This window comes from Nycticebus coucang, chromosome 10, assembly GCF_027406575.1.
Source record: "Nycticebus coucang isolate mNycCou1 chromosome 10, mNycCou1.pri, whole genome shotgun sequence".
Classification (NCBI taxonomy): Eukaryota; Metazoa; Chordata; class Mammalia; order Primates; family Lorisidae; genus Nycticebus; species Nycticebus coucang.
The window spans coordinates 123353381-123375165 of NC_069789.1; the positions used below are offsets into that span (position 1 = coordinate 123353381).

The 21785-nt window shown below is 49.8% G+C and overlaps 1 protein-coding gene across 3 annotated transcripts; it reads right to left on the minus strand.

The window, feature by feature from the left end:
- Nucleotides 1–520: 520 nt before the first annotated feature.
- Nucleotides 521–21699, minus strand: PLD3 (phospholipase D family member 3). Of its 3 annotated transcripts, XM_053604321.1 has the most exons (13): nt 21558–21661; nt 9984–10016; nt 9042–9133; nt 8862–8936; nt 8636–8778; nt 7992–8175; nt 6001–6121; nt 5798–5925; nt 5015–5215; nt 2466–2605; nt 1669–1834; nt 1113–1212; nt 521–1014 (listed from the first exon to the last, which is right to left on the minus strand). In XM_053604321.1, exons 3-13 carry the CDS (start codon nt 9066–9068, stop codon nt 827–829), a joined length of 1473 nt encoding a protein of 490 aa, XP_053460296.1. In that variant the 5' UTR covers nt 9069–9133; nt 9984–10016; nt 21558–21661; the 3' UTR covers nt 521–826. The 3 variants fall into 3 exon arrangements, with proteins under 3 accessions (XP_053460296.1, XP_053460297.1, XP_053460298.1); XM_053604322.1 differs by lacking the exon at nt 9984–10016 and having other exon boundaries at nt 21558–21699; XM_053604323.1 differs by lacking the exons at nt 9984–10016; nt 21558–21661 and adding an exon at nt 9679–9908.
- Nucleotides 21700–21785: the final 86 nt, after the last annotated feature.

The following is a 21785-nucleotide window of genomic DNA, read 5'->3' on the forward strand; positions in this document are numbered from 1 at the left end:
CTACGTCTTCAGCATGTGTTAATCTGAGCTTGCCCAATGCTGGGGTCTCATTGTCTGTGGGCCTGTCCTTCTTACATGTTTATGGGCTTGGCACACACTTAACTTGACTGGCGACATGCTCAGTGTAAATTCACTTGGCAGGCACAAATTCACGCTTGATGTGTACACCAGTGTCCAGACATGCTAGTCCACCCTAGGGACAGGGCCTGGCTTCAGTCCGTGCTGTCTACCCAGGAACATGCTTCCTGTGCAGCACAGGCCACCCCATGCTGGCTACATGAGTGTTCAGCCCATGCCAGCTCATTTCCCACTGCATGCTCCATACATGCCAGCCCATGTGCACAGCCCACTGAGGGCTCAGTACATGCCAAACCGCACTGGTCACACACTAAGGGCATACCAGACTGCACAGATTGCACACCGAGAGCTCAGCACACTAATATGTCCCTACTGGAGGCCCATGCCAGCCATCCCCTACCCCTGTCACCCCATGTCACACCACTCAGTCAGGCACAGACTATACAGACAAGTTATTTACTTATTATAACCTTGGGCCCTCTTTGTCCTGGAAAGGGGAGTGGGCCAGGGGGCCAGGCCCAGCATGCACCCCCCACTTCTTTGGGAGCTGATCCCTCCCCCAGTTCTGCTGGGTCCTGGGGCCACAGCGTCAGGCCAGTGGGGGCAGAGGTAGAGGTGGGAGAGCAGGGGACAGCCTATGGAGCCACAAAGAGGCAGACAGAAGCAGGGTCACGGGAACAGGGACCAGGACCCAGCATTTGGGTCTGCGGGGGCCCAGCAGGCCTTGGCCTGTCTGCTGGACTGGGCCTCAGAGCAGGCGACAGGCATTGCCCACACTGTCAGCTGAGGTGTCTAGGTCATGGCTGTAAGGAGAGTCCCAGTCCCTCAGGAAAACAGCTTCCAGCTGGCTCCGCAGGCCACCCCGCCCATTCTGAGTCACCAGCAGTGAGGTACCCGCCGTCTCTGTGAAGTAGCTGCCAGACCAGTTGGAGGTCCCTGGGGAGGAGGAACAGAGAGTAAGGGCTTGGCAGGGTGGTCAGGCATTGGTGCCTGGGCCCCCCTCCTGTCCCTGCAGTGGTGCTCAGGACTCTCACCAATGTAGGTGGCACGTTCAGTCACCATGTACTTGTTGTGGTTGACTCGGGCATATGGGATCCGAGCTTGGGCCTCATCCGCCGGGACCACGAAGAGTTTCTGAGTGGGAGGGGACATGGGAAGGAGTGTGAAATGCAGGGGTCGTCAGAGGAGCCCCAGTGTCAGGGAGTGGGTGCATGCTGCCTCCCATAGAATCGTTGGGGCCAGAACAGGGTCCAACAGAGGGTTACTCGGTCAATGCAGGCTCTAGTCACCTTGTGTGCAACCCTGTTCCTCTAGAATGGCTTCCTATTCACTCCTGACGTCTCATCTCAGATGTCCCCTTTCCCAGAAAGTCTTCCTTGGCCCCTCAGGCTGGGGCAGGTGCTTCCTGTGGGTACCCCCATCCCACTTGACTCCTCTGCCTGGGCCCCCCCATCCTGGCCCATGGTTTCCCCATCATGGCATGGTTTGCCCTGAGTCATCCTTGTCAGATGACACGTGAGCCCCATGAAGGCTGTGTCCCCAGTGCTGCCCCGCATAGGGGCTGAGGGATGGCCTGGGATGTGTGCTTACCACCTGGATGTCAGAGTGGGTGTGGTTGTCCCGCAGGGCAGCCAGGGAGAGCAGGAAGGCGCGCATAGACGGATCGGAGTGTCCCCAGCAGCTGATTAGCAGCCGCACCTTGACACCCCGCTCATAGGTGGCCCGTCGCAGCCCATCATCAACAGCAGGCCAGAACCTGGGGGCCAGAGGTGGGCACAGGCTAGAGAGGACAGCTTTATCCACAGGCTTCCTGCTCAGCTTCAGGGAACTAAGCCTGGGGCCTGTTTTAGCTTCTGGGAGGACCATCCTATTGCCAGCTCCCAGTCCTGCTCCTGCCTCCTTAAATCCCACATCCTGTCTCATGTTCCTGGCTAACATTTGCCAAAACCCAATCCTCCCACCATGTTATCTACTGCAGCAAACTGACCAGTTGTTGTCCTTCTAATCCCAGATCACAAACTCCCAACCCTGCTGCCCTAAACCCAGATACTTTCAGCCTCCATCCCCCAAGGGCCTTCATCCTGTTTCCAGCCCATACTTCCTACCTCCCAAACCCCATATCATGCAATTCCTGCCCCAGGCTTCCAGTCTCCCCTTCCTCCCCTCAACCCTAATATTCGCATCCTTGTCTCTGTTGCCCCCAAACCTCATCCTCACAATCCCTCTTTTTCCAGTCTCAAGTGTCTAGATACCTTCTCCCTCTCTCTGTGGCTTCCCTTTTCCCATGTTCCCGTGGCCAGGCTCCTGGCCAACTTTCTGAGCCCCACCACTCCCTTTCCCATCTCCTCCCCACCTGCAGTGGCTCCCTATACACCACCTGGCCATACCTTCGAGGGTGGGAGAACTCCATGGTGGGCAGGTAGTTCATGACTGCAATGTAGATGAAACTCCGGGCATTGTCCACCACATTGAGTAGAGCCTTCAGGTCTGGGGTGCGGCCACTTGGACACAGGGGTGGGGGTGCACTCTGGAGGTCAGGAGATAGACAGTCAAGACATGTGCTCTGCCAGGCCCTTGCTACAGTGGCCCCCACATATGGACAGCTCACCATGAGCCATGTCTTGTGGATCTCACTGAATCCTCAGCCTTCACTAAGGGGAGGGATAATGACAACATCCATTTTGCAGGTGAGGAAGCCAAGGTCCAGAGAGGGTAAGTGACTTGCCTAAGGTCACACAGCTGATAAACGGAGCCAGGATTCAAATTCGGGCTGTCTGGTTCTAGAATTTATGCTCTAACTCAGTAGTTCTCACAACATGGTCCTTGATCCAGCAGCAACAGCATCACCTGGGAACTTTGTTAGAAATGCAAAATCTCGCCTGGGCACCGTGGCTCACGCCTATAATCCTAGCACTCAGGGAGGCCGAGGCGGGTGGATTGCCTGAGCTCAGGAGTTTGCCATCAGCCTGAGACAGAGTGAGACCTCATCTCTAAAAATAGCTAGGTATTGTGGCAGGCGCCTATAGTCCCAGCTACTTTGGAGGCTGGAGCAAGAGAATCGCTTGAGCCCAAGAGTTTGAGGTTGCTATCAACTGGGACGCTACCAGCAATCAACCCCAGGGAGACAAAGTGAGACTCTATCTCAAAAAAAAAAGAAAGCAAAATCTTGGGCCTCACTACACATGGCCTACTGAATCTGAAAGCTGGGGTGGGGTCCAGGAATCTGGGTTTTAACAAGTCTTCCAGGTGACACTGAAGCATGCTAAGGTTTAAGGACCCCTGCTCTACTCACTTTCTTCCCTAACTCACTCCACAGCCTGCTCAGGGCAGCACCTCTGTGCGCTCAGTGCCATACCAGGCTCTGTGCCTGGCTTCCTTACTGCTCACAGCAGATGAGGAAACTAAGGATCTAAAAGGGGAGGGGTGGGAGACCACTGCACCCAAAGAATCATACGTCCCTGCACCCATGCTTTTGTGTCACGCCCTCCACAGTGAGTCTGGACCTGGCTACATGATTTGCTTGAGGGTACCTAGAGAGTGACTCAGCACCAAAAAAATGAAAATACTAACAGCTAAAAACAACAATGTGTTGTCTCAATATTTGCCATTGGCAAGAGTCAGCGCTGTCCAACATGGTGGTCACTTGCTGCCATTTTGAGCATGCTGGGCATTTGTGGCCAGTGTGATTAGGGAATGGAACTATGAATCATATTTACTCTTTTTTTTTGTAGAGACAGAGTCTCACTTTATGGCCCTCGGTAGAGTGCCGTGGCCTCACACAGCTCACAGCAACCTCCAACTCCTGGGCTTAAGCGATTCTCTTGCCTCAGCCTCCCGAGTAGCTGGGACTACAGATGCCCGCCACAATGCCCGGCTATTTTATTTTATTTAATTAATTAATTAATTTATTTATTTAATTTTGTTGTTGCAGTTTTCCGGGGCTGGGTTTGAACCCGCCACCCTCAGTATATGGGGCCAACGCCCTACCGACTGAGCCACAGGTGCTGCCCCATATTTAATTTTTTTGAATCATATTTAATTATTATTATTATTATTATTATTATTTGTAGAGACAAATAATAATAATTATTATTATTATTTGGTGCCACACAGCTCACAGCAACCTCCAACTCCTAGGCTTAGGTGATTCTCTTGCCTCAGCCTCCTGAGTAGCTGGGACTACAGGTGTCCACCACAAAGCCCGGCTATTTTTTGTTGCAGTTTGGCCAGGTCTGGGTTTGAACCCACCACCCTCGGTATATGGGGCTAGTGCCCTACTCACTGAGCCACAGGCACTGCCCTTAATATTTTTTTTTTTTTTTGAGACAGAATCGCACTCTGTCATCCTGGGTACAGTGCCATGGAGTCATAGCTCACAGCAACCTCAAACTCTTGGGTTTAAGTGATCCTCTTGCCTCAGCCTCCCGAATAGCTGGGACTACAGGCACCTGCTACTATGCCTGGCTAGTTTTTCTATTTTTAATAGAGATGGGGTTTTGCTCTTGCTCAGGCTGGTTTTGAACTCCTGAGCTCAAGAGATCCTCCCCCTTCAGCCTCTTAGAGTGCTAGGGTTATAGGCATGAGCCACCACTCCTGGCCCACATTCAATTTTAATTAATTTAAATTGAAAGAGCTTCCAGTGGCTAAACTAGATGACACAGAATGACATTAAGGGCTCAGTGTGCATGGAACTCAGTGGTACCTCATCCAGCCTTAGAGGTTGGAAATATCATGATACCCATCTTCTAGATGAAATTGAGGCCTAGGGAGGTTGGGACATAGCCTAGGTCCCTGACCAAGCAGAGTAAGTAGGGGTGAAGGGTAGTGATCAGGATGTCCTCTCCCCAACAATCACGAGGCAGGGCCGATGGGAGGCTGGGAAGTGATAGCATGGGGCCATGCCTGGCACAGCAGGACCCACTTGCCCCAGACTCACCGCCAGGTAGGCAAGAGCAGGGGTTCCATTAAGGCAAATCTCCATTGGTGTCTCTTGATTGTAGCGGGTGTCATAGGGCCGGGGCCAAGTTGACGGGATGGAGCTGCCTGCCTGGCCCAGGAACCAGTAGGCCTCAAAGATCTTGGTCAGGTCTCGAGCCAGACAGCTACAGTTGTACATGACTACACCCAGCTCCTTAACCTGTGGGAAGAAAGTGCTGAGCCTGGGATAGTGGCCTAGTGCCCTCAGATGCCAGGGACGCTCTGAGCACAGCCTCTCTGTCTATCACCCCTTTCTGTCCCTCACTCTTCCCTCCACCCCATGATAGCTAAAGTCCTGGAATAGATATAAACATAAGTTTTGGTTAAAATCATTCAATTATTCCAAAGCTCCAGGTTTCCAAAGCCTTTGCATATGATGTTACTTCTACCCTACATCCAAGCTAGCTCCTACTTATTCTTAGGTGTAGGCTGACCCATTTCCTCCTCTAGGAAGCCTCCCTTGACTGCCCAGACTGTGCCAGGCATTCCTCTGGGCTTTCACAGTCCCTTGGGCTTCCCTTATTCTCTCTGGTAACAGTCCCTGGCTTCCACGAGCAGGGGAAGGCAATGGAAGCCTACACTGGGGGACATTTCAGGAGGCCTGGTAGGAGGCAGGAAGAAAGCCATTGCAGAGAATGGGTGGAAAGGACTCTGCACCAAAGAGGGGTACAGTCGGAGACTTGGGTGCCCTGTGGGGTAAGGGAGTGGCCTCCAAGGGAAAGTAGACAGGGTACAGACAGACCTGGGTCAGGGACCTCCAGTCCATGTTGGCACTGCCCAGGTAGAAGTGGGTCTGATCCACCACCCAGAACTTGGTGTGCAAGACGCCATGGGTCAGCTTCTGCATGTCCACCATGCGGACCTGGGCACCTATGACCGACAGGGGTAGTGGTCAGGAGTTGGCTCAGGCCGCCTCAGGGCTCCCCCAGGTGGCCCCCAGCTCACCACTCTGTAGCAGGGTCTGCAGGTTTGCCTGTGGCTGGGGCCCGTTGGGCTTGCTCACAGCGATGCGGACCTTCACGCCTTTTGGTGCCAGGGTCTGTAGCTGCCGTAAGACCTCCTCGCCCTGTGTGGGAGGAGAGCTTCTGAGGGGCTGGGCCAGGCAGCTCTTCAACCCCATGAGGGACTTCCAGTGGGACTACTTTGACATTTAATTAGGAGTAAACAGGCTTTGCATTTGCCTTTAAAGATTAAAGTATCAAAACCCTTCTTCATCTATTTTAATAATCCTCTGCTCTGAGAACCTCCTTCAGGCCTCTGTGCCCCTCCTAGGACTTCAAAAATCCAGTACTGCAGGCAGCAATGCAGGGGCCTCCAGGCACCTCCCAGGATGCTGGGGCTGAGGCTCTTGCTGGGGGTCTCAGAAGGTAGGGGGGGTGATGCACAATGATGCCTATGGCAGTAACCGACTGTGTTTTAGGTCCTGCTCTAGGCCCCTTCATGTCTAAATTCACTAAATTCTCACAACCCTACCAGTGAGGTCTAATTATAATTCCCACAGTGCATATAAGGAAACTTAGAGCTCAGCAGTATAGCAGGATTCGAACCCAAATTGTCTGTCTCCTATACCTGTTCTTTTGACCACTTGAGTGGGAACCAGCAGGGAATGGGAACTCATGGCTTTTAACTTATTATTTTTATTTTTATTTATTATTTTTTTGAGACAAAGTTGTACTATGTCGCCCTCGGTACCGTGCCGTGGTGTCACAGCTCTCAAACTCTTGGGCTCAAGCAATTCTCCTGCCTCAGCCTCCCAAGCAGCTGGGACTACCTGCCACAACACCTGGCTATTTTTTAGTTGTAGTTGTCATTGTTGTTTGGCAGCCCCAGGCTAGGAATGAACCTGCCAGCTGCAAGGTATGTGGCTGGCACCCTAGCTGCTGAGCTATAGGCGGCAAGCCATTAACATTATTTTTAGAAACACGGTCTCACTATATCATCCAGGCTGGAGTACAATGGCTATTCACAGGTGTGATCATAGCTCACTACAGCCTCAAATTCCTAGGCTCAAGTCATCCTCCTGCCTCAGCCTCAAAAGCAGCTAGGACTCCAGGCACCACTATGCCCTACTTTGCTTTTTTTTTGAGATAGAGTCTCACTCTGTGCCCTGGGAAGAATGCTGTGGTGTCAGCCTAGCTTACAGTAACCTCAAATTCCTCAGTTCAAGTGATCCTCCTGCCTCAACCTCCTAAGTAGCTGGGACTACAGGTGCCCACCATGATGCCCACCTAACTTCTTTTTTTTGGACAGAGGTTCACTTTGTCACCCTTGGTAGAGTGCTGTGGCATCATAGCTCACAGCAACTTCAAACTCTTGGGCTCAAGCAATTCTCTTGCTTTAGCCTCCCAAGTAGCTGGGACTAGGGCACCCACCACAATACCCAGCTATTTTTAGAGACCAGGTCTTGCTCTGGCTCAGGCTGGTCTCAAACTCCTGAGTTCAGGCAATCCACTCACCTCGGCCTCCCAGAATGCTAGGATTACAAGCATGAGCCACCTCGCCCAGCCTGGGATTAGCCCATTTCATCCTAACAAGAGCCCTAAGAGTGGTGCTATATATTGGTTCCATTTTACTAATAAAGAAGCTGAAGCCCCACAGCTGGTAGGTGGCAGCCTGGACCGATGGTAGACTGTTACTTGCTCTGCATTTCCATTTCTTTGTGTGGCAGGGTCAGGGCTGTTTGTGGGTGAGCAACATCTGCCAGTCTAATCCCTTGTAACCAAACCTGCACCCTGACATTCAGAGGTCTCCAGATGACCATGACAAATGCCCCCAGTCCAGAGGGCCATGTGAAGACAGCTGCTTCCAAACGCCTGTGTCCAATCCACTGTATGAGACATGCCCATTGGTTTCCCAAGTTGCAGAGGAAACCCCTTCATCCCACATCCCCTCATTCCTGACCCAGCTGCCTGTCAGGGTCAACGATGCCAGGTTACCTGCTGGGCAGAGGGCTCCTGCGTGTGGGTGTCATTGTTGGTTAAGGTCCAGTAGAAGGAGGCGATGTCCAGGCTGCTGTGGGCACCGGCAAGAAGGCCCAGCCATGCCTGGCTGGTGGAGGGGTTGCCCGTGGAGGCATTGGGGAAGTCCAGACCCTCAGGAATGCTTTCCACCAGCACTGCTCTAGGGGATGGCAGGCAGGGGACAGAGTCAGCTACAGGGTGTCAGAGGTCACTGGCTGGGAGGCCAGTGCTCACCTATGTGCCTAAAGGCGTGGATAGAAGACTATATATGTATATGTGTATTTGTGTGTGTCTATATTCATGATTCTGTGTGTCTGTCTGTCCAGAAGTGTGGAAGACCAGCTGTGTCTTTGCATGTCCGTATGTGTATATCCACAGATGTGGATGGAAGATGCTGTGTGTGTCTGCCTCTTCACAGACCTGGATAGAAGATGACGCTGTGGCTGCCATGGCAACAGTGTATGTCAGGGGGTGGGGGGTGGGCATGCACTTGAAAATCTGCAATCTTCTTACTTGCAAAAAGCACTGGGTGCGGCTGAGTACAGGCCCTGCTCTGTGTCTCTAACTGTCCCTGGCCAGTCAGGGCCCCTCCCCACCCTCTGCACCTCCTCCTTACTTACTCGCAGGGGTCATAGCAGGGGGCTGGGCGCTGGTTGGGCCCGAAGAGATGTAAGTCGCCGTATTCCCATAGAAACAGCTGAGTCATCAGGGCACCAAAACCCACAACTGCCAGTATGAGAACCAGTAGGACCCAGCGGGCTTTCTGTGGGGAGAAGGTGGTCAGCTAACCCAAGTGGGGTAGCCCAGCCCTCCCTGAGACAGATCAAAGGTGTGGAGGGCTCCTACCTTCTCCGCAGCCTTCCATGCCTCAATCTCATTCATGGGCAGCTCATTGGTGGGCTCCTCAACAGGCACCTTCAGCTGGGGGATGGGGATAATGGGGGAGGTGACAGAGTGGCTCAGTGGGTTCCTTGCCCTCCACTACAGCCAGCCCTTCCTTCCCCAATCTGCCTCCCATCTACCTACCTCCTGGTACATCAGTTTGGGCTTCATCTTGCCTGGCAGCTGGAGGATATGCAGAGCCCAGGTGGGAAGGTGGGTGTGTCAGGGTCTCCAAACTGATGGAACAAAAGCAGGCACTATGTGGGGTGTTCGAGGTTTTTGAGGGACATCATAGAAGACAGATTAGTCTTGGGGCTATACGATCCACTGAGTCACCTTGCTCACAATCACGGGGTCCACTGGCATGGTGCCCACCAGCCCCAAAGGAGGAAGCTGGGTGCTGGTCAGCAGGGATTTCGAAATCCCTCAAGCTCTAACGCCTCTGCTGTCTTCTCATCACTCTGCAGTGTCCACCCTGCCCCCTTTAGCACCCACACTGCTTCCCTTTAGTACCCTTCCCGATCCCTCCCCCAAGCTCTAATCTAGACATTCCCCAAAAGACAGCCCTGGATGGGGTCAGTGCAGCCCCAAATATCTGCGCCTGGCTTTTCTCAGTCTTGGCACTATTCAGGAGGTATTTTCCAGGTGGCTCCTCTGCCCTCACCCTCAGGTACTCACCACACAGGACAGCTCAGCCCATGACCACCGGGACCTCCCCACCACCCTTCGGCCCATCCCCCAAACCATCCTCCCCCCTACCCCTAAGGGGCCTCGGCCTTACTCGGCAGACGGCTGCTGCTACCTCTGCGGGGCCCCAGCTTCTGCCCTGACAGGCTGAAAAGGGGCGGGAGGCGGGGCCTTAGGGGACTCCGCCCACTGCAGCGGGGAGTCTGCGCAGTACGCGCGTCAGCCTGGGCTCTCCGCAGCGAGAAGGGGGGTCGGGGCCCCCAGATACCATCTGCCTCCCTGGCCGGGGTTGGGGGGCATACGTGGCTGGGGGATGGGCTTTGCCACACTCCACTTCAGAGTCCCTGAGGCAGAGTGGCCACAGATAAAGAGAAGGAAACCCACGTCTTGTCTACAAACCTTGCGAATTTTTGTACCATGGGCATGCATTACCTAGTCAAAAATAAATACATAAATAAGATTAATAAGATGCTTGTAAAATAACATGGAGAGATTAAGGCCAAATAATATAAGAGTTGTATTGATAAATTCATCAGAAAGCTCATGGTATAGTATGGAAGAAAAGGATAGGGGAGGTGGTGGATTTTCTATTGGAATCTTTGGATTTCAGTATTTGATTTTTTTTTTAAAACCAACTGATATTCTGATAGGGGTTAGAAAAATAATTCTCCCCCCCACCCCCATCGAGGTTTCTGGATCCCACACATCTCTTATCTCCCAAGCAATATCTAAAGTCACAGCTAGAGAAACAAATTGGCGATCCCTCCTCTCCTTTCCCTTCACCTACGCCTCCTCTCTTCACTGAGAGAAGGTAGTACCTGAATCAATGAAACAGGGACAGAACACCCTCTCCCCTGGCAACTGCACCCCACCCCTGCAGCACCCCAAACACGCAGGGCAGGAAGTCAACAGGAAACCTGCAGAAAGGAATATTATTGAGAGAAGCAACAAGTTAGATGTGGTTGCCATCTAGGGAGTGGGATTTGTGGGTGAATCATTATTGCTTTTTATGTTAAGTGTACTTTTTTTTTCTTTTGAGACAGAGTCTCACAATGTCGCCCTTGGTAGAGTGCTGTAGCGTCATAGCTCACAGCAACCTCAAACTCTTGAGCTCAAGCGAGTCTCTTGCCTCAGCTTTCCGAGTAGCTGGAACTACAGGTGCCTACCACAACGCCTGGCTATTTTTAGAGACAAGGTCTCGCTCTGGCTCAGGCTGGTCTCAAAACGTGAGCTCTGGCAATCTACCTACCTCGGCCTCCCAGAGTGCTGGGATTACAGGCGTGAGCCACCACACCCGGCCATCACTTTCTTTAAAAAAAAAAAAAAAGAAAAGTTGCAAATAGGAGCTACTTACAAAGGATAGGGAACATTCCATGCAGATTGAGAAATAATTATAAAGCAAACACAGACGTCTCCACTTTTGTCACTTTTTTACAATTCAGGGGCACTGTGATTAAAAAAAAAAAAAGAATAAAAACTTGGAAGCCCCTCCCCACCAATGTCTAATCTCAGATTGGAGAGGGGAGACCAGGCTAAATCCTTTACTCTCACTGCTGGAAGACCAATGAGGAAGGGTTAAAATGGATCCAGCAGGTAATAGCAATAGGCCAAGGTTATTTGAAACTCCATAGGTCACCAGAAGAAGGTAACACCAGTCTTAGATGTGGTTGACCATAGGGTTGTGGGTGGGGGAGGGAAGCTGGAGAGCAGGAAATGGGTTTTGCTTTTTAGTTTTCATTGAAGGCCTTGGTGAAAAATGTTTTTTTGAGGAATATGGAGTTGGAACAGCAGGCAATGTGAAATTAGGGAAGCCAAGACGAATTAGAACAAAATTAAGGGAGAGATCAATGTGGAGATCTGAGGTCATGGTACCCAGAAAGCCTCAGGGCTGGAGAACTGGAATGGCCACTAATAAACCAAAAATAGGAAGTAGATGGACTTCATTCAAATTGTTAGTGACTGGCTTTCAAAGTGTGCAGTGATTACAGTCTGTAATGATGGGTTTAATTTTTTTATTTGTATAAATTTAAGGGGTACAAGAGCAGTTTTATGTGTGTACGTATATAAATGCAGAGGGTGCCTAAAAATGTACAGACATTTTAAGAAAGGAAAATACGGTATTAAAATTGTAATACTCACTACATACTGGTAACATTTGTTATCTTGTATATTGTATCTCCTGCAATTGCAGAAGTCAAATGTGATTTGAGTATTACAAATTTTTTTGAGACAGTCTCACTCTGTTACCCAGACTAAAATGTTATGACCTCAGCCTAGCTCACAGCAACCTCAAACTCCCGGGTTCAAGTGATCCTCCTGCCTCAGCCTCCTAAGCGGTGGGGACTACAGGCATGCGCCATGATGCATGGCTAATTTTTCTATTTTTGGTAAAGGTGGGGGTCTGTCAGGCTGGTTTTGATCTCCTGAGCTCAAGTGATCCTCCTGCCTCAGCCTCTCAGAGTGCTAGGATTACAGGCATGAGCCATTGCACCTGGCCTAGTATTGCAATAGTTTTTTCCTTTCTTAAAACATACATACCTTTTTTTTGCACCCTCTGTATATCTCACATAGTGGTGAGGTCTGGGATTTTAGTGTAACCATCAGCCGAATAATGTCTATTGGGCCCATTAAGTAACTTCTCATTCCTTATCCCCCTCCCACTAACTTTAACTTTTGATATATTTTTAACAAAGCAGTACACCTAAAGCTTTTGAAAGGAAAACTTGTACCAGAGAGGCAGTTTGGATTAGATTGGCAAGACAGTACAGTAGGTGCTGAAGCCAGCTATGTGAGTTTGAATCTAATCTTGAGTACTTATGTGACTGACCTTGGAGAAGTGACAACACCTCTTGCCTTGGTTTTCCCATCTGTGAAATGGGCATGATAACAACAGCATCTACTTTTCATAAGGCTGTTCATTAAATTCACACTATTTATTGAGTAACTGTTGTGTACCAAGTATTGTTTTAGGACATGGGGGTACAGCTCTGACCATAACACACATCAGGGAAGATAGATAATAAGTAAATTATATATATATGTATTTTTTTGAGACAGGGTCTTATTCTGTCATCTTGGGTGCACAGCAACCTCAAATTCTTGGGCTCAAGCAATCCTCTTGGCTCAACCTCTGAGTAGCTGGGACTTCAATTGTCCACCACAATGCCAGGCTAATTTTTCTATTTTTAGTAGCAATGGGGTCTTACTCTTGCTCAGGCTGGTCTCGAACTCTTGAGCTCAGGCCATTTACCAGCCTCAGCCTCCCAGAGTGCTAGGATTAGCGGTGTGAGCCACCACATCTGGCCTTAAACTATATGTTAAAAGGCAATAAGTGTGGGCAGTGCCTGTGGCTCAGTGAGTAGGGTGTCAGCCCCATATACTGAGGGTGGTGGGTTCGAACCTGGCCCCGGCCAAACTGCAACAAAAAATAGCCTGGCACCTATGGTCCCAGTTACTTGGGAGGCTGAGGCAAGAGAATCGCCTAAGCCCAAGAGCTGGGAGTTGCTGTGAGTTGCGATGCCACAGCACTCTACCGAGGGCGACAAAGTGAGAAAAAAAGAAAAAAGGCAGTAAGTGTTATAGAGGATCATAGAAATGGGATGTTTTGCAATTTTAAATATGGTTAGAGAATGCCTCACTGAGAAGGAGTTACCTGATGAAAAACTTCACAGAGGGGAGAGAAGAAACTACGTGGACTTGGGGGGGACAGCAGTCGGTACAAAGGCCCTGAAGCAACAGTCACTCTGGTGGGGACGGGGAAGGGCCAGGCGGCCAGTGTGTCTGTGGTGGAGTGGGCTGGGTTGGGGAGGGAAGGGGTTAAGTGTTACAGTGGTAGCAGAACCAGATTCTGCAAGGCCACCAGGACTTGATGAGTAGGACAGCATCACCCATGGGTTCCTGGCAGAAGAGGGAGGACATAGTCTGCCTTGGGTTTGGTAGTGGGTTCAATAGTGGCCTCAAAAAAAAAAAAAAAAAAATGTGTCCAATGTGGGCCTAATCCCTGGAACTTGTTGTACATGACCTTATTTGGAAAAAGTATGTTTGCAGATGTAATTAAATTTAGGATCTTGAGATGAGATCACCCTGGATTACCTGGGTAAGCTCTAAATCCAATGATAAGAGTCAGAAGACACACAGAAGGCCATGTGACCAGAAAGGCAGAGGCTGGAGTGAGCTGGCCACAAGCCCAGGAATGCCTGGAGCCACCTGAAGAGGGAGAGGCAAGGAATGGAATCACCCTAAAAACCTCTGGAGGGAGCATGGTCCTGTCAACACCTTGAATTTGGATGCCTGGCTTCCCAAACTATGAGAATAAATTTCTGTTGTTTTGAGCCAAGTTTGAGGAAATTTGTTATAGGAGCTGCAGGAGAGGAACACAGATGTTTGTAGGATCCCTCAGGCTGTGTGGGGAACAGACTGGGGCAGGGCACCCAGGGAAGAGGCTGTCCCCTAACATCCAGGTAGGAATACTGGGACTGGGGGCAGCTACAGGTTGAAAGAATGGGCCAGTTCTGGATGTATTTTGAAGGTGGAGCAGATGGGATTTCTGCATGGATGTGGGTTCTAGAGCAAGAAAGGAGTCAAGGAGGACTCAAGGGGTCTCAACCTAAGCAACTGTAAGTGTGGAGGTGCCAATAGCTGAACTGGGGAAGACAGAGAGGAGTAAGTTTGGAGAAAAGACCAGGAGTCTGATTTTGAACATACCAGACTTGAGATATCTAAAATCTGAAAGACATCTCTGAACTAAAGGAATTAACACATATAACATGCATTCAACAACCACTGACATGCAAGAGGCTCTCAGTAACTATGAGTTGTCAAAGCTCCTAATAGCTCACAGGCAAGGTGGTTGCTCTTCATTATAGGCCTTCATTTACTATATATATATTTGTGATGCACATAGGAATTCCACGGAAACGAAATTATGATGAGGCTCAGGATCCTAGCTGGGATGCCTCCTCCCCTAGATCCCAGCCTCCCGAGGATTATGGCCTCAGCTGGAGAAGGAATCTAGCCTCAGATCCCTGGGCAGCAGGGAAGCTGTCTCAGTCAATGCTTGTTCCCAGGATCCCAGAACACCTGTGGGGGTCTGGTGCAACCAACCCAAGTTGGTCCTTATGCTCTGCCTCCTTGCTGGTATAGGGTGCATCTCTGCCAGGAAGCATGCCACCTCCCAACCCACAGAATATCCCCAAGTACTCTTGGCTCGTGACCCTGCCTGCCTTGGCGTGTGACACCGCAGACCGCAGAAAAGGAGGAAACAAAACCCACTGGGCTTTTGAGACATGTCAGGTCACAGCTCTCTCAACACCCCATCCTTCCCCTTCCTCTGATTATGGTGGCAGATTTGACAGGGTACAGGCTTCAAATACCACCACTGCCACTTTCTTGCTGAGTGAGCTTGGGCATGGGGCTTCACTACTTTTTTTTTTTTTTAATTTTTAAAAATTTCTTTTGGTTTCACTACTCTGAACTCCGCTGGCCCCATCTATCAAATGGGCATCGTCTTATACCCACCTGGAGGGTGGTAGCTGGGGGAATCACTGAATGGTTAAGGGGGTGGGCCCCAGAGTTCCTTTCTCTGAGCCACACTTTCATTCTCTGAATAATAGGGAGATTAATAATATCAACCTCACATTTTCTGTAAAGGACTAGTCAATGAGATCATCCTTGGCAGGCAGAAGGCACAGCAAACCCACACACGGTGGTTGGTGAGATTTGTGTGTATCCCAACTATCCTGAACACACTTTCATCACAGATAATAAACTTTTATGTGTCCCTGGAAAAGAGAAGTCTGTCTGATTTGTTCCTCTAGCTCCAAGTGCCCAGGACATTTTAATTGCTCAGTAAATATGTGTGTTTGTTGAAAGTGAAAGAAATGAAGCAATAGAATGAAAAACTTTGAGAAGGCTTTCTTAGATGTCTCTCTAGACCTAGGGACACTTGTTTCACACACAGTGATAACCAGCTTGTGTTTTAAGCCTAGAGGAGTGAAAGTGGGTGCAGATGACATCTCAGCCTGAAAGTAAAGCTGAGTGGGAAAAAGTCAAGGCTGATTCAGGGCACCTGAGAATGCAAAGGAGGGTGCAGCTGAAATCAGTGGAAAGTACTGGGCAGGCCTCACCAAAGGAGAAATTTACCAATCTACAGGCCCTCCAAATGGTTTAAAATAGAAATGTCCTAGTATTTAAGGATGCTAATTTTAACTGGATGGTGCAGACCCCCTTGGACTGAACAATCAAATTGCTGGTGGTCAAGTCTACATAAAACAGAACACTAGTTTTGCAATTTTTTTTTAAACCAGAAGATCCTTTATTTCAAAGGACTCCTTAAGATAGGTGCCCCGTAGGGAGAGAAGATGCCTGTGTGAAAAACAGTTAAACAGGTCCAAAGCAGCATCATGGATGGTGAATGCTTCTGAATTAGAACTAAAAAATCTAAGCTGCCCCACTCCTGCTCAAAATCTTTCTGTAGCTCCTCATTGCCCTTAGGATGGAGTACAAATTTCTTTCTTTTTTTTTTTAGAGACAGAGTTTCACTTTATCATCCTTGGTAGAGTGCTGTGACGTCACAGCTCGCAGCAACATCCAACTCTTGGGCTTAGGTGATTCTCTTGCCTCCGCCTCTGGAGTAGCTGGGACTACAGGCACCCCACCAGAATGCCCAGCTATTCTTTTTGTTGTTGTTGTTGCAGTTTGGCCGGGGTTGGGTTCAAACCCGCCACCTTCAGTATATGGGGCCGGCGCCCACCCATCGAATACAAATTTCTTACCAGGTCCGATGGGGTCCTACCTGGACAGACCCCTGTGGACCTCCCCACCCCTTTTTCTTGAGACAGAGTCTCACTCTGTCACCATGCACAGAGTGCTATGGCATCATCATAGCTCACAACCACCTCAAATTCTTGGGCTTGAGCAATCCTCTTACCTCAGCCTCCCAAACAGCTGGAACTACAGCCATGTGCTACTACGCTCAGCTATTTTTTCTATTTTTAGTAGAGAGGGGGTCTCATTCTTGCTTAGGCTGGTCTCGAACTCCTAAGCTCAAGCAATCCACCCACCTCAGCATTCCGGAGTGCTAGGATTACAGGCAGGAGTCACTGTGCCTGGCCTAGATCCCCTTGCTGAACTCAAAGCTCTGTCTATAGCTTCCACTTTTCCCCTGAGCCCCAGCTCTGGAGATCCCACGGCCTCCTGGACATCTCCTCCAAGGTCTAGGAGTCCTCATACCCACTACTGTCCTTATCTTCTCTAAACCTGTTCCTCCCCTACATCCCCATTTCAAGGACATCTATACTACTCACCCTTCAGATCTCACCCTGGGTATCACCTCTTCTAGAAACTCTCCGCTGAGAGTGGGAAAAAGTCAAGGCTTTTCCCCCTGTTCCCCAAGCCCTGGGCCTTATCCTAGACCCCTACACATGGCCTCCTGAGTCGCTCCTATACACCTTTCCTCCCTTCCACCTTCACCCCCAGCAGCTCTACCTGATATGTCCCACTTGGGTCCCCCTCTAGCCACTTGGCTCTCAGTCTATAATCAATCCTTCCAACGTCCCTTCCATGTGAATTTGGCTTGTTCCTCCTCTGCTCAAAAACTTTCTGTGGCTCCCAAGCGTTCTCAGGACAAAGTTCTAACTCCTAATTGTGGCTCTCAGAGCACTGAATGATCTTCTTTTTGAGATAGAGTCTCAAGCTGTCACCCTGGGTACAGTGCTGTGGTGTCATAGCTCACAGCAACCTCCACCTCTGGCTCAAGCAATCCTCTTACCTCAGTTTTTCTATTTTTAGTGGAGATGGAGGTCTTGATTTTGCTCAGGGTGGTCTTGAACTCGTGAGCTCAGGCAATCCACCTGCCTCCGCCTCCCAGAGTGCTAGGATTACAGGCATGAGCCACAGCGGCTAGCCATGAATAACCTTCCCTTAAGGACCTCTTTGGCTTACTTTCTCACCATTTTTTACATCCCAGCCAGATTTAGTATCTTCTGGTTCCTTAAATTAAAACCACACCAAACACTCCCACAGTTGTTTCCCTACCAAACACAACTTTCACTCCACTTCACATACCACCTCCTCCACGAAGCCCTCCGGGTTTCCACAGTCCCCTAGGCCCCCATCCCACCCCAACCTCACTGCCCACGCCCCCCCCCCATCCTGTCTGTGCCATCAGTGCCCAGTGACTGGGCTGGACTGTCTCAATCACTGCTGTGTCCCCAGTACCACTAGGTACAGGAATAAGTACATACCAGATGCTCAGGGCCCAAGTTCATTTATCTATCATTCAACTAATATTTATTCAGTAACTATTCCCTAACAAGCCCTGTTCTAGAAATTGGGGATACAGCACAAAACAGAAAAAAAAAAAAAATTCCTCCCAAAGATGCTATTCTAGTGGGGAGTGAGAATAAATGAGTGAAATACATGGTGTGTGCCTTGGAGAAAAATAACACAGGAAGAGGGGGATAGCAGCTGGGGATGGCTGATGGTCTAGCTTAAAAACAACATGACAAGTCTGGGGCAAAGGAGCACTGTCATCCCTGTTTTTCAGACGAGGCCACAGTGGGAGTCACCCACTCAGGTTGCATAGCACTGGTTTGTTGGCTGGGAATGTGAACCCACAATTTATTTCTGCTCCAGGATAGTGACTGCTAAACCAATTCCTGAACCAAGAAAAATAAGACAGAACCTCCCTGTGTGGTGCCTCATGTGAGGGACCCAGTCACTCATGGGAGGTGTAACCTTGTGACAGTGCAGGATGAAGGGCAAGAGGGCAAAGCTTGTTTATGAACCACTGCTCATAGCACTGTATACTATATATCCTTTTCTTTTTTGAGACAGAGTCTCACTATGTTGCCCTTAGTAGAATACCATGGCATCACAGCTCATAGCAACCTCAAACTCTTGGTGTTAAGCGATTCTCTTGTCTCAGCCTCCCAAGTAGGTGGACTATAGAAGCCTGCCACAATGTCCGGCGATTTTTCTTTTGTTGTTGTCATTGTTCTTTAACAGGCCCAGGCAGGGTTTGAACCCACCAGCGCCAGTGTATGTGGCCAGCACGCTCTAACCACTGAGATACGGCACTAAACCATTTTTTTTCTTTTGAGACAGAGTCTCACTTTGTTGTCCTAGGTAGAGTGCTGTGGCATCATCGCTCACAGCAACCTCAAACTCTTGGGCACAAGCGTTCCTCTTGCCTCAGCCTCCCAAGTAGCTGGGACGATACGTGCCCACCACAATACCCAGCTTATATTGTATATTCAATTCTCATAGCAGTCTTTTTTATACATTCCACTTAACGGATAAGGGTACGTAATACCCAGAGAGGTTAAGTTGTTGGCACAAAGGCATACACCGCGATGGTGGAGCCACAATTTCAACCCAAGCTGCCTTGGGGTTCCAAGGATAGATGCCCTGCAAGAGCTGCCTCGCCCGCCCTCCCCAACAGCTACTGAACCCCCAGGTGGCCTTGATCTCTCAAAACCTCCATCAGTACCCCTCTTACCCTCCACATCTTTGATAATATATATATTTTTAGATGGGTCTTGTTTTGTTGCCCAGCTGGTCTCAAACAATCCTCCCTCTTCAGCCTCCCAAGAAGCTGAGACTATAGGTGTGAGCCAACTCTGACAAGTATATTCGAAGCTTTCTCCAAATATAAAGGATATGCAGGTGCAGCTCGAAGACTCTGGCTCTCTTTCCAACAAGGCTGCCTCTTGCCAATCCCCCTGGGTAGTAGTTCTGGAGCTGGTGATGCTGCTCAGGGTGACGGCTTCATGTCACATTGGATTGTGTCCCTCCTCTGCTCCAAATCCTCCATGGCTCATCCTCAGAGGAAAAGCCAGTCTTCCCCATGGCCCAGGAGGCCCTACCACAATCTGCCATCATAACTCCTCTGATCTCGTGTCCCTCCCGCACTGAGCTGCTTACTACTCCTTAAATATTCCAAGCATGCACCTACCTCAGGGCCTCTGCATTTGCTGTCCTGACTAGAATATTCTCCCCCCAGATAGCCATGTCACTCTCTCCTCCCCTTCTCAGAAAACCTTCCCTGACTAGTCTATTTAAAATACAACCTTCACCCCACATTCCTCATCCCCATTCTAATTCCAAATAAGCTACTTACCTGTTTGCTCACTGTCTCTTACTAGAATGTAAACCCCATATAGCCAGGTATTTTTGTCTTTTTTTTGTTTGTTTGTTTGTTTGGTTTGGTTTTTTTTGAGACAGAGTCTCACTGTGTTACCCTTGGTAGAGTGCCGTGGCATCACAGCTCACAGCAACCTCCAATTCTTGGGCTTAATTGTAGTACAGTGCCTCAGTGCTAGGACAAGCTGAATGAAGAAGACACTTACCTCCATACCATAGACTCAGGACTGCTAAGGTTTAACTAAAGTGTGGGGGAACCTGCCTCTTCTCTCTCTAGCTCCAATTCTCAAAGACGAGGGAGGTCCAGGGCTACATTACTTAAGAGTCTCCCCCCACTAAGCCCTCCTTGACCCCCATGGCACTAGCTCAATGCTATCATTTTTTAGGGGTGGATAAATCACTCAATCCAACAGGATAAAGAGATAAGTATTGAATATTTACAGAAGCAAGGTTTGTGATGGCTGATAGGCCACCCCTCCGCTTTGGTAACATTGCAGAGGTGAAGGCAACATGGAGATCGTGGGGTGGTATTACTATGGAAGAGGAATTGGTGATAATGAGGAGTGTGATGACAACATGGGAATGATGAGGACAGCTGGGGAGAACAACTGTGAGGAGCTGACAAAAGTGATTAGATGAGGAGCAGCACCTGTGGCTCAATGAGTAGGGTGCCAGATCCATATACTAAGGGTGGCAGGTTCAAACTGCTGGCCCCGGCCAAAGTGCAACAAAAAAAATAGTCAGGCGTTGTGGCGGGTGCCTGTAGTCCCAGCTACTCAGGAGGCTGAGGAAAAGAATCGCTTAAGCCCAAGAGCTGGCGGTTGCTGTGAGCAGTGACGCCACGGCACTCTACCGAGGGCGAAAAAGTGAGACTCTGTCTCTAAAAAAAAAAAAAAAAAGAAGGGTGGCACCTGTGGCTCAAAGGGGTAGGGCGCTGGCCCCATATGCCAGAGGTGGTGGGTTCAAACCAGCCCTGGCCAAAACTGCAAAAAAAAAAAAAAGAAAAGAAAAGAAAGTGCTTAGATGAGGATGACAGGGTTAATTACAGTATTTGCCAAAACACCACGATGAACTGAGCATGTCACAAGAATAAACTCACAGAATCTGCATGTTCATCCCTGATGAAGGTGTCCCTTATGTGCATTTTACAGAGGAGGAAGCTGAGATTGGGAAGGGGAGATAAGGTGGTCAAGGTCACCCAGAGATTTAGTGGTAGAACTGGGATTCCGGCACCCCCTGGATAATAGGCTGTAGGACCCGTATGGTAGGTGGAAGTGAGATGTGACACGTGACGGGGGAAATGAAGGAGACATGGAGGAAAGAAAAACAACTGTAAGTCTGGGTGGCTCCTTATGGGGAAAACTGGAAGAAGAATGAAGCATTGATGGTGAATGACTGAGGTGAAATGATGACATGGAAGGAGGGAAGACATAAAGGGTAATTGACGTGAGGGTTGCCTGAGTGAGATTTAAGGAGAGAGATGGTAATAAGCAACTCTCCGAAGGTGACATGGGGGTATGATGACGATTTAAGAGAAACGAGAACGTTATAAAGAAATGGCAACAAAAGAGGGGTGCAGGCGATATACGAAGGCGACAACGACTTAAAGGGGGACGACTGCAACATGTAAGTGGAACAGAGGAGAGCTAAGAGGGCTGACAGCGCCACGAGGGCTACACAACAGTGGTGACGATTTATGCAGGATGCACCATAAGGGGAGGGATGGGGACGTAAAGGGACTGAGGACGACATAAGGGGAGGGAGGCATTTTAGACGGGAGGACGACACAAGGAGACAGCCGTGGCGCCGCGCCCTCACATTGCACAGTACCTGCTGTTCACGTCTCCCTCTCCGGGTCTCAGCCCCATGCACACCTTCTAGATTAGAGCCCCGCCTGATCGCCCCCATTCGCGCGCAAGCGCACTCCGGCCGGACTGCGGGCAGCTGGAGGGCGTGGAGGCGGGCATCCGTCTTTCTCATTGGCGGTGCTCCTCTCTAGAGCCCGGAACAGGGCGGTGCTGGGGAGAGGGCGGGGCGGAGAGAGAGAGAATGAGAGAG

Coding starts and splice junctions, on each gene's coding strand:
- PLD3 (XM_053604322.1), bottom strand. CDS start 9,068: ATGAAGCCCAAACTGATGTACCAGGAG. Junction 5,926..6,000: donor GCAGACCCTGCTACAGAGTG/GTGAGCTGGGGG, acceptor TGTCGGTCATAG/GTGCCCAGGTCCGCATGGTG. Junction 1,835..2,465: donor GAGTTCTCCCACCCTCGAAG/GTATGGCCAGGT, acceptor TCTGGCCCCCAG/GTTCTGGCCTGCTGTTGATG.